This window comes from Hyperolius riggenbachi, chromosome 10 (genome assembly GCF_040937935.1).
Source record: "Hyperolius riggenbachi isolate aHypRig1 chromosome 10, aHypRig1.pri, whole genome shotgun sequence".
Classification (NCBI taxonomy): domain Eukaryota; kingdom Metazoa; phylum Chordata; class Amphibia; order Anura; family Hyperoliidae; genus Hyperolius; species Hyperolius riggenbachi.
The window spans coordinates 215,870,274-215,883,024 of record NC_090655.1 but is presented as its reverse complement, the minus strand read 5'-3'; the positions used below and the strand labels follow the sequence as shown (position 1 = coordinate 215,883,024).

Here is a 12,751-nt window from a genome sequence, read left to right as displayed (position 1 = left end):
TAGATAACTGAGCTGCTGATGGGTGAGGTGAGCAGTGCTGAGAATTATGGGACATTTTCCAGTAACACAGGTGTTGTGTCTGGGTGGTTGATGTATCTCTCAGGTTCATAAGGCATCATGTCTCTGTGTATTTAGAAGAACACGAGTACCTCTACAAGCAGGAGAGGACTGGGACCTTTTGGCCTGGGGGAAAACACAAACTAGAGGCCCGTTTTCACGGCACCCGAAGCCCAAATGACATCCCACATACGCCCCACATGCTATATGCCAGTAGTCACATGGGGCGCCAATGCAGAAATACAGCAAGGACACTCGAGGGACAGTGTGACAGGTTAATTATAAATGAACAGGCACTGTGGGGCACATAATACATTTTGAGGGACAACGGCCAGGGTTTCCATCGCGTTCATTGTTTATCGTACTTGATCAACCACATCGGCCCGAGATTTCCCAGCATTTCAGATCGATACATTCAACTAATTCCCACCCGAAATCACTCGAATTGTTGATTGGGCATGCTTGTAGCGGTACAGATTTTCATCCAATTCGATAATTATTAAAATGGTTGGTGGTTCTGCCAGCCCTAAATCATTAAATGAGAGGCAGCCTGGAGGGAAATCCCCCCCCCCCCCCCGGCCAGTCCTCCCCTGTCTACAAGGATGTCATAATGGAGAAACGGCAGCCCCACACATCACTGGATAAGAGATCATTTCTTGTAAAGGAGAGAATAGTAGTAAGACGTCTCTAGATTCCTCATTGTCTGATAAACACATGGGCGCATATGCAACTAACTTTTTTGCTTTTCTAACTAGGTGATATTCCCAGGATGGTACACAGGAAGATCCACCTACCTGATTATGGTGAGGGTCAGGGATGGTGTGATCTTCCTGTGTACCGTCCTGGGAATAAGAAGACTCCCTGTACAAGAAGAGATTCTGTATTAAAGGACCACTCCAGCGAAAAAAAGGTAAGCAGTTAAAATCTGATAGAACCAGCAGACTAATCCGTCTCCTCATGGGGGATTCTCAGGGTTTTCTTTGTTTTCAACAGCATTTCCTCAACGGCAGTTCAACGGCCAAAATAGTAAGATACCAGCCAGTCTCCCTACCACTTGCACACTATGTTGTCAGTTAGACTTAGAAATTGCCATTGTGGAAATGCTTTTGAAAACAAAAGTAAACCCTGAGAATCCCCCATGAGGCGATGGACTAATGCAAAAAAAAAACAACCTGTTGGTTTTGTCAGATTTTAACGGCTTACTTTTTTACTGGAGTGGTCCTTTAAAGTGTACCTGAGGCGACATGCAACATAAGGTAAACTTTTATGTTCAGTGCAAAACATATTAATAGCCAGGCTGCTTTACTTGTTTTGTTTTTCTGCATGACAGAGTTAATTTTAGGCATGGAAGTGACAGCTTCTGTCTTGTAGTACCTTGTCGGGAATATAGTTAACATCACTGATAAACAAATTACAGCCATAAAAGTTTTCCTGGCAGAATACAACTGAGAACAGAGGGAGATAGAAAAAGGTCAATAGTTCATGTATTTTCATTTAGGGACACTTAATAGGATGCCACTGAGCAGAGACAACAAAATATTCACAGTCTACTTTTTTACATGTTTTTTGTAGTAGTCAGTTTTATGAATAGGAAGATAAATACTATTGTTTTTCTTATCAGTTTATTTTCACTTCGGGTTCACTTTAACCATTTCTGCCGTCTGGACGTGAAGCTCACATCTGGGCGGCTGCTCTGCTGCAGAGCCGTGCTCCCGCGCGCGCCCCCCATGGTGTCCCCCGGTAGCCCTGGGATCAGTGAACGGGAACATGGTTAGTAATGTAGCTAGAACAGAAGCAGAGATTTACATATGGTCAGCATATAAGGCCTTTTATACGCACTAGTACTGGGGGGGGGGGGGGGGTGGAGGCACCCAAAAATAGGTAATGCAATGAAACAAAAAATAATAAGGGAGGTGGAGGTGTCTTTACCACTCCAGGTGTAAGAACCCACACCACAGGGTAAATGTAAAAAGATTAAATTATTTATTCAGCATGATTAACAGGACAACGCATTTCATGGATCTCAGCCCGCTTCTTCGGGTCAATACAATACAAGTGCCTTTAAAATATTGTCACAAGCATGTGCACGAGGAATGAGAAGTTTTTTTATACACGCTAGATTAAAGAAGTGCATCGTGTGGCAGTTATATGCACACGCTACACTGACCTGACCAGGCGATGTGTGCACGTGGTAATATTACCCCACGCTATGTGTACGCGATATATTTACTGCTGGTTCATGCATCAAGATGTATGACCCCATTATGTACAAGACACACATACATGAGTCTTTAGTACAAGAATGTGCTTGTCATCGTTATATTGGTTTACTCCCCAACAGATGGACATGATGTTGTGAGAAAACGCGGAAAAGTAGCCGCCAATACTCAAGGTGAGGCGGCTGACTCCGCGTTTAACATGGCAGCTGGCGCGCAGTCGGAGCGCGGAGAAACCGCCGCATGCTCTAACAACAGGGCGGCAAATTCCGCGTCCAATGCGGCAAGTTGCTCGCATAGGTCTGCTCCTCTCAGTAAGGCGGAATGCGGAGTAAACGCCGCACGCCCAGACAGCGGTGCGGCGGATTCCGCATCTAACACAGCAGAAACATTACAACACATGACTGGTGTGGCTGGGACTGATAGTCCACACTGGTTTAGGAATACGCGTGCGCGCGCAGAGAGGTAGGGCCTTTATGGCAGTCAGAAGAGGGTCAGCTGACCAAGCCGGTCAGCTGACAATTGCGGCAACTTTCATTGGTCCAGCACTTAGGGGTGGCGCTGGAGAGCGCCGGTGTATATATACTGGGTGCTGGTCATTCATCTGGTGTCTGGCGTTGCGATCACTACGTAGTAGCACTCAGACCTTGTCAGTATATGTGTGTTTATTAGTCAGTTTCGTAGGTGTTGATGATCACGGAGCTCACACCTTAGCCTAGGAATTCTGTTATTATCTGTATTGTTATCTAGACCAGTTTCCAAGGTGTTGATGGCTAAGGAACTCACACCTTAGTCTAGGAATTCTGTACCATCTGTATTATCTAGTCTAGTTCCTGGAGTGTGAGAATCTTGGAGCTCACACTCAAGTCTAGGCATTGTTGATTACCTGTTATGACTTTCTGCATTCCTGACCATTCTCCTGATCTCTGATTTTTGTACCTTTGTCATTCTGATTCTCTGTTGCCAAAACTCGGCTAGTCTCTGAATTCTGAATCTGCCTACTGTCTCTGTACTTTATCTGTCCGTGTGTTAACGACCTGGCTTGTCTGACCTCGAGAACTATCTCTCCTGTTAGGAGATAGTTCACAGATCTGTCAGTGATCCTTCTCTATTGGTGTCACTCACGTTCTGTCCTTCCCACTGTCTCAGCCTGGCTCCGCCCCTTGGGGAGCATCAGGCCTGTGGAAGGAAGCTGATCCATAACAGTAGCCTCTACTGTCTAGCACCCATCCCACGGGTGCTTTCCTCAAAGTATTACTGTTGCACCAAACATTCTCATCTCTCAGGTGTCCAGAGGTTAGAAGATATATCTGATTATCGGTGATACTGCAGATCATCAATAATCGGGTATATTCTGCATTCTCGGTGATACTGCAGATCACCGGTAATCAGACCCTCTCTGTGTTACACCGATCGTTACAGATGTCAGGAACACCTTGGAGGAACGTCTTATTCCACCTACAGATTATAATGTAGAAGATAATGTAGTCATACGATATTCTCAAGGCGAAAACCCCATCACTGGAAATATACATCCCAGACTCTACTATGAGGAGAGATCCCTCGGTCACCCCGATCCTGGGGAATCTTCAGACACAGCACATCCTGTACCCTAGAGGTCTATCCAGGGACGGATCTAGACCAAGTTGCGCCTGGGGCAAGGTCAGGTTTTGGCGCCTAAACTGCCATTCCCCATCCAGTTTTGGCACCTAAATGTAACGATCGGTGAAGCACAGAGAGGTCTGATTACCGGTGATCTGCAGTATCACGGGGAATACAGACGTATACCAGATTATAAGTGATCTGCAGTATCACCGATAATCCGATATACAAGCTAACCTCTGTTCACCTGAGTAGAGTGTAGTGTTTTGGTGTAACAGTAACAATTTGAGGACAAGCCTCAGCGCAGTACAACGCAGTACAACGCAGTACAAGTACAACGCAGATTCCTTCCGCAGACCTGAGCTCTCCAAGACGGGAGGAGTCAGACCGACAGTAGGAAGGATTGTCTGAAAGTGACACTCAGGAGGAGGTGCCACTGACAGGACGGGGAACCGCCTCCAATAGTGAGGTCGGTTCTCGGGGTCGGACAAACCAGGTCGTACACACACGGACAGATAAAGTACAAGATCAGGAGGCAGAGGCGGGGTCTAGGTACAGGCAGAGTTCGGCAACGGGGTATCAGATATATCGAGGTACAAAATCAGGAGACAGAAGCAGAGTCAAGGAACGAGCCGGTGTTCGGCAACAGAGTATCAGAAATATCGAGGTACAAGATCAGAGTTCAGGAGGATAGTCGAGCAGGCAATAGGTCATAACAGATAATCACAATCAAACTAGTACTTTAGCTATCAACAGAATCTAGCTAAGTGTAGGATTACAGCTCCAGCTGGTCCCGGCACACTTGCGGATCTGACTACGGATCTGGGTGCTCCCACATATGTGATCGCAACGCCAGACACCCGAGGAATGACCAGCCAGCAGTATATATACACATATCCCTCTCCAGCACCTCCCACAGTGCTGGACCAATGAGAGGTGAAGCCAGAGTCAGCTGACCAGCCTGGACAGCTGACTACCTCTGGCTGTCATATAAACCCTGCCTGAGTGCGTGCGCACGCGTCACTCTAAATCTAGAGGGACTACATGTCCCAGCCACACCAGCCCCGCTCTGCGGTACCTCCGCAGCGGGTGTATGCGCGCTAACCGCCGCGTCCAACGCACCGCACAACCTTGCACGGAGACAGCCGCCTCATGCTGAGAGGAGGCGGCTGCCTTTCCGTGTGTGTGGCCACTGTGCGCGGAAAGAGCCGCCCGCCGCTGGCTCATCCGCGCTTTCTCACACTAAAGATCAGGTTTTGGCGCCTAAACTGCCATTCCCCATCCAAATTTTGCCGCCTTTTTAAGAATTCAACAAACTGCGCATGGGGCAAGATACCCGCCTGCCCCCCCTAGATTCGTCCCTGGGATAGACCGTCTATCCCAGATGTCATAGTGGCAGTACATCAAAAAATCCTTCCAAATCCAAAGTAAAAAGATAGTTACTTGTTCTGAATGTGGTAAAAGTTACACAAGGGCCTCACATCTTGTTAGGAGACACAGGCGAGTGTCCATTCACGTGCTCATGTGGGAAAGGTTTAGCAGAGAAAGGAACGCTCACCATACACAAGCGAGTTCACACAGGCGAGCAGCCTTTTTCTTGTTCAGACTGTTGGAAATGCTTTAGGGTGAAAGGACATCTTCTCGCACACCAGAGAATTCACACAGATGAACGTCCGTTTTCTTGTTCAGAGTGTGGCAAAGGCTTTCCACTTAAACAAGAGCTCAACGCCCATCAGAGGACCCACAATGGTGAGCAGCCTTTCTCGTGTTCACAGTGTGGGAAATGTTTCATGAAGAAGAAAACCTTCACAGACATCAGAAAATTCACACGGGGAAAGTCATTTGTCATGCTCAGAGTGTGGGAAAGCCTTTGTTCAGAAAGAAGTCCTCCTTTTACACCAGAGAAGTCACAGAGGTGAGCAGCCTTTTCCGTGCACAGAATGCTTATCGCATTCTGTGCACGGAAAAGGCTGCTCTAAAAAGCTTTTAGTCGGATGAACGCTCTTCTTAGCCACCAGAGAATCCACATGGGAGCGGCCTTTTCCATGTTCAGAGTGTGGGAAATGCTTCGCTGTGAAAAGAAACCTTCTTACACACCAGAGAATTCACACCAGTCAGCGTCCTTTTGTGTGTTTAGAGTGCGGAAAAAGCTTTTCACATATACACAATTTCAACATCTACCAGAGAACGCACACAAGGGAGTTTCTCTTTTCATATTCACAGTGTGGGAAATGTTTTAATAAGAAAGACAGCTTTCTGAAACACCAGAGGATTCACACAGGTGAGCGACTTTTTTTCATGTTCAGAGTGTGGGAAATGTTTCATGAAGAAGTCTGCCCTTATTATACACCAGATTATACACACAGGTGAGTGGCCCTTTTCATGTTTGGTTTTGCGACAAAGATTTTACTCGGAAGGAATAACTCTTTAGCCACCAGAAACTCCACAGAGATAAGCATATTTTTCCATGTTCTGAGTGCAGGGAAGGTTTTGCAGATGAAGAAAACCTACATAAGCATCTGATAATCCACGGCCAGCGATGCTAGTGACATTCCAATAGGTGAAGTCTTCCTTCTGTGGATACATTTTACAGATGGAGATGAGTGGTTGGTCAAAGCTCCGCTTACTTAGAAGCTATATGTGACCGCTGGCAGGTGGACTCACCCTGTTAGTTTCTCTTAGCTCTTACCCTTCCAGTGATGAGTTTTTCCCATAATTCCTGGTTACTTCCAGGTGCTGTAGAAGCTCTTGTTCCATCCGTTATAAAACGTGATATCTATATATATAATAGAGTAAGTGCCTCAACCTTCAAACAAGAAGAAGAAGTAGCGCCCTGCCCCCAGGGCCGGTCCAAGCAAGAAGAAGGGGCTGGTCCAAGCAAAAAGAAGAAGTAGTGCCATATCAAACCAAGGGCGAGAAGGGATAATTTGTATATTCAGTAGCAGTGCATTGTGGATAACCACAAATGTTCACTTATAGCGGAATTATTACAGATTTGCTTCTGTTTTAAGAAGGAGAATTACACCAAGCTTTGCTTTTTTTAGTAGGAGGGATTTTTGGTCTCTTTTATCCTCCTATACATTCTTAGAAGTTTGGGTCACCCTGAGCTGCTTGGCTACTCTGTTGTACTGGTCCAAGCCCTATCTCATACAGCGATATCAATCTCTGCTATGGCTATCATTCACGAAAGGGCTGTTGGTATGGAGAATCAGTGTGGGAAACCACTGCTGACGGTGTTTTAGAGTTCTGGCTGCTGATTCATAAAAAAGTATCCAGGTGCGGTAGCAGTGCAGAGATTCCCTGAACTAGGCTGGCGGTAGGCTTGCGGAGACACGGAAGCTGCCGAGTTAATACATTTCTCTGTGTTCCACTCTACTGTAGCTGCCTGGGAGGTCTCTGTGTCTCCATTCACTTAACATTGTTATCGCCACATCAGAGGGAGCGGTACTTCCCGACCTCACACCGCTTGCGGTGATCTTTATGAATTAACATTTTGCTACATTTTTTACAGCAATCACCGCACAAGGCGGTGATTTATCGCTCTGCTCGGTAATGTCAGCTTTTGATGTGGAAGGAGCCTTTATGAATGCAGATTTTGCTACGTGTGCGGGAAAGTCAGCTGTTTTAAGCATTTCCGCATGTGGAAATGCTTTATGAATGATAGCCTATGCAGTGATGAGAACCAAAGGTCTGAAATAGGCTGTCACATGTGGGTTTGATATGACTGTGTAAAACTTAAAGCTATAGGCTTGCTTGGCTTACTAAGGGTGAAAAGGAATAATTTGCATATTTAGTAGTGGTGCATTGTGGGTAATCACAAATGTTCACTTATAGCTGCATTATTGCATATTTCTTTCTGTTTTAGGGAGGCAAATTACACCAAGCTTTGCTTTTTTTAGTAGGAGGTCTTTTTGGTCCCTTTTATCCCCCTATACATTACGAGTGGTGTGGGTCACCCTGAGCTGATTGGTTACTCTGTTGTACTGGTCCAAGCCCTATCTCATTCAGCTGTATCAATCCCTGCCATGTACTGATGAGGACCAAAAGTCTGAAACAGGCTGTCACATGTGGGTTTGATATAACTGTGTAAAATTTAAAGCTATGTGCTTATTATACACCAGCGGCTCTGGATGCTTGCTTGGCTTACCAAGGGAGAAAAGGGGTAATTTTCATATTTAGTAGCAGTGCATTGTGGGTAACCACAAATGTTTACTTATAGCTGAATTCTTGCAGATTTCCTTCTGTTTTAAAAAGGCAAATTACACCAATACAGTGTGCGGCATTGCAGGAAGTGACGACAGTGGAACACACGCTGGAACGCGGAAAAGGTGAGTCATCCCCGCCCGCTGCCTCTTACTAATAGTGGCGGCTGCTACTGTACTTAAGCAGGAGGGGGAGCACACATGGGGGACCAAGGTGGGGGAAGGGGGGGGGGTCCTGCTGAGCTGAAGCTGGAGGGGGAGTGCACATGGGGGACCCAGGTGAGGGGGGGTTCCTGCTGAGCTTAAGCTGGAGGTAGAGCACACATGGGGGACCCAGTTGAGGGGGGGGTCCAACCCCCCTCCCCAGCGCTGTGCCCAATACCCCCCTTCCTGCCCTCTACCCTCTTATGCGGCGTATGCTACGCCGCGGGTCGGCTAGTACCTATATATTTCTGTATAATAATATGTATCCCCGCCCTTCCAATGAGGCTTATCCTAGGCCGTTTACATAGCTCCCAACTGTCCCTCTTTTGGAGGGACATTCCCTCTTTGGGAGCCCTGTCCCTCTGTCCCGCTTTCCTCCACATTTGTCCCTCTTTCAGGACTTTGTCCCTCTTTCTATGTAAATATATATATTTCTCTACTAAAAAATGTGTTTGATTGACTCTGAACTTTATTTCCATCCTTTAATTTGATATATTACTAATTTTAAAATGTTAATATGAAGGAAAATGAACCAGCATAGAAAGGACCAGTGTGGTTTGAATTATAAAACAACATATTTTTCCAATTAAATATTTATGGTATGTGTGACTAGGGGTGTGCTGGGGGCGTGATCAGGGGTGTGGCAGGGGCGTAGCTTAAGTGTCCCTCTTTCTCATCTCAAAATGTTGGGAGGTATGCGTTTATTATGCTGAATTCTTCTGGGAGACCAGCTAGTGTGTGGGATCGCAGGCAAATGCACGGCTATGGGATTCGCAGCCTCCCACGCAAAATCTGTGGCCAGTGTCAGCCAAATCGCTAGGGTAAGCGATTCGGCTGGCGGCGCCATAGTTTCCAATGGCAGAGTTTCCCCGCGCGATTTGCCTGCGAGAAAACTCTGTGGATTCAGAGCGGTTTCCGCTGCAGTGGAAACGGGCCCTAAATCAGGGAGAAGAAACTGCTTATGATGGGCAAGCAATGACAAATCATTTGTGAATGAATATTGTAAAAAAAGCAATTTTATTCATTGTGTTGTGTTGGTTACAGTTCCCCTTTAATTATCTGCTCACAATTCAGGATTTATATATGTTTGTCTATTCTAATTTTGTAGACAACCTTCTGCTTTTTTGGCATACTGAGCGTGATTCTACATCTTTTGTTTATTACCTTCAAATACATAAATCACAAATGAAGATAACGTTGCCTTGTGATTGCCAGGGCCGGCGCTACCATAGAGGCAAAGGGGGCATCTGCCCCGGGGCCCTGACCTCTGCTGAGGCCCCAGCAGCGCCGACCCTGCTACATTCTTCTTGCTCACACTGCTCCCCGGGGCCCTGTGCAGGCAGTGAAGTAAGTAACCGAACCTGCTGGCAGAGGGAGGGACATGATCTATATACATACCTCCTCCAAGCGGTTCAGTTCCAGCGTTTGTCTCCTCCAAGCTGTTCGGTTCCAGCGTCTGTCTCCGAACCGAACTGTTTGGAGGAGACAGATGCTGGAACCAAACCGCTCAAAGGAGACAGAGGCTGGAAACAAACCAGAGCCAGAGGTATGTATATAGTTCCTGTCTCTCCCTCTGCCAGCGGGTTAGGTTACTTCCGGGGGGTTAAGTTTGGGGGGCCCCTTGGTTAAGCTTGCCCCTGGGCCCCCTAAACCGTCCCTGGTGATTGCAGCATGATGCAGAGGCAAAAAAACAGGCATCACATCACACACTCAGGTGTGTCTCCTGCCTTAACGTATCGCCGTGTGTGATGATGGGGGATGGATAATATTACTCATCTGTGACACAAGTCTTCTATACTCATCATGCCACCATTATACATACGGAGAAAAAGTGCCCTAAGAGGAGGAATATGGAGAGAATGAGCTGTATGTTAGCAGCCATCATAGCATATAGTGAGGAGTGTCTCTCAATGCCAAATTGCCATAGTGAATTAAATGTAGGTTATTTCTTAGCTGTAAAATATCAGCAGGATAGTGCGTAGAGATAAGCGCAGGGATGTAACTATGGATCACAGAGCCACCCTGCTAAACATTTTTGGGCCCCTGCTCAGTACTTTCCACGCCCACTCTGCACATGCGCATTTAGGTTCTCTCATTTCCCTTCATCGTTTTACCCTACGAGTGTGCAGAGTAATAGCCTGTGGTTGGAGGGAGTGCAGCGGCAAGTGTGTCCTAATGAGCAGGCCCCTTTCTAGGGGCTGTGCAGCCGCCCTGAGCACAGATGAATCAGCTATAGCTGCTACATTTTCAAACTTATTTCCATTATTACTTTATTAGCAATATCATACAGTGAAACACATATACAATCAGCCTATTTCCATAGTAGGTTATTTCGATTTGTAGGTCTCCTCGATGGAGTTTCCATCATTCTGTCATTAGCGTAGGACATTTCGACAATGTAGGACAAAACGTTGGAGCACCCCCTCTACTATGTTCCTCTATGAATGTTTGACTATCTGATGATCCCAACGGGGAAGGGGGGGGGGGGTTACTTCTCTGCCTTGCTCTCGGTCTGAGTTTCTCTGCATATTGTGTGACTGTCACTTCATATGATGTTTGGAAGACCAAGAGGAAGGCAAAGGACACCTAGTGGCTGCGGTGGGAGCACAGGAGGGACAGGATCTGAGATACTAGCACTATTACCATGTTGATCTGTGGCGGGTCTGTTTAAAGGGAGTTGACAGTCCTGGTGGAGGACCAAGGAAGAGGTCTGGGTCCCCAATTATAGTTAGCACCCCGAAGGCTGTTTAAAACTCACTAGGGCAATTTTATCACCCAACGACTTCTTTAACACCCTATCTGATTCCCCTTTTACTACCACCAGGAAGCGATGCTTCCTGTCACATGTGAGCATTAGGTTAGACCTGCTGGGGATGTGGACAGCAATAAAGGGGCAGGAAGCAACAATCAGCAGTGGAAGTTTGATGGGGAACGTCGGCCAGGAAATGATTTTGCAAGCAAGAAAAAGAAGAAATAAAAGAAAGTGGCAGAAGAAAAACCAGAACGGTACAGAACTCCTCCCCACTAGCTAGACTAAATAGGTATAGGGTCAAAAGTGACCCTCTAGAACCATTTACCTGGAAGGGGAATTATACCTCCAAGATTCTAACATTAGCTTCCCAGAACATATCCTCACATTTGTATTATGGTAGAGAACAGAGGCGCCAAAAGGATAAAAACAATATTTAAAAGTTTTAAAATTATTGCTTAGGAGGCAGTGGTGGACTCACCTCCCACAAGCAGACACAACAACTGTGTATTCACAAAAGGGACATTTATTGGTATACTCCAAATAAGGTCGCAACGCGTTTCGCAGGTCAAACCCGCTTCATCAGGCAATTATAGGAAGGAGCACACAACAGCAGTATGTCCAGATAGCACCTGGCGCCTCAGGTGAGGCGCCATGTGCTATCTGGACATACTGCTGTTGTGTGCTCCTTCCTATAATTGCCTGATGAAGCGGGTTTGACCTGCGAAACGCGTTGCGACCTTATTTGGAGTATACCAATAAATGTCCCTTTTGTGAATACACAGTTGTTGTGTCTGCTTGTGGGAGGTGAGTCCACCACTGCCTCCTAAGCAATAATTTTAAAACTTTTAAATATTGTTTTTATCCTTTTGGCGCCTCTGTTCTCTACCATAATACTGATTGTATCCACCTTTTGGTGGAGGGGGATACCCCTTCTTGTTTTTCAAGCCTACAGAGAGCGACTTCTTATTCCTGAGTGAGGACAGGCTAATCTCCTCACCTGCCTATACAGTGGTTGCCTGGAGGTAACCCTGGTTTGTGAGTATACAATTCATACTCTTTCTAATTATCCAATTACCTTGACATACTACACCATATCGGGCTCTCGGTTCTTCTCTTCTTCATATCCTCACATTTGTGGACTTTGTAGGAGATGGGGAGGCTTTGTCTCCACTCTTACAGAACCCCACACCTAAATCATGTACCATGTTGACTGGTATGGCTGGTATGGTGGAGCTCTATGCAGGATGACTTGAATGCTTTCATCCTGGCTATACCAGTCCTTGTCTATATCATGGATAAGTGTATCAACCCCTCACTAGTTCAAATTTCTCAAAATTTAAACTACAATATTTTCTCGCTATTTGTTTGTAGTGGCTGCAGTCTGCCTCTCCAAGAACCTTCCCCCTCCCCCCCCTCATTCCTGCACCAACTTCTCAGCCAATTATTTAACTCACATAACCCATTCTGTGTCTCAAATGTACCACATAGCCCTGGCAGTATTTGTGAAAAAAACAAAACACATTGAATTAAACTTAGCTCTTACATCAGAGCCTATGTACACCATGATATTTGAAACCTCCCCAGCTATCAGCCAACCACTACATACTACTCTGTGTTGTTAACAGTAGGTTGTTTATTGACAACTTAAAACAACTGGCCCAGGTACACAGCCTTGTGGAACACTGCTGTTAACTATAACTGTGTTTAAACCTGAAATC

The 12,751-nt window shown here is 46.1% G+C and overlaps 1 protein-coding gene across 1 annotated transcript in view; it reads left to right on the top strand.

Moving 5' to 3' along the window:
* The window catches only part of LOC137536807 (zinc finger protein 157-like), a 14,437-nt gene extending 2,156 nt beyond the window's left edge, over positions 1 to 12,281 (top strand). The window contains exons 2-5 of the mRNA XM_068259006.1: positions 2,399 to 2,449; positions 5,367 to 5,790; positions 5,894 to 6,156; positions 12,181 to 12,281. Coding sequence (XP_068115107.1) covers positions 2,399 to 2,449; positions 5,367 to 5,790; positions 5,894 to 6,156; positions 12,181 to 12,281 — 839 coding nt within the window. The remainder of the gene's footprint in view (positions 1 to 2,398; positions 2,450 to 5,366; positions 5,791 to 5,893; positions 6,157 to 12,180) is intronic.
* Positions 12,282 to 12,751: the final 470 nt, after the last annotated feature.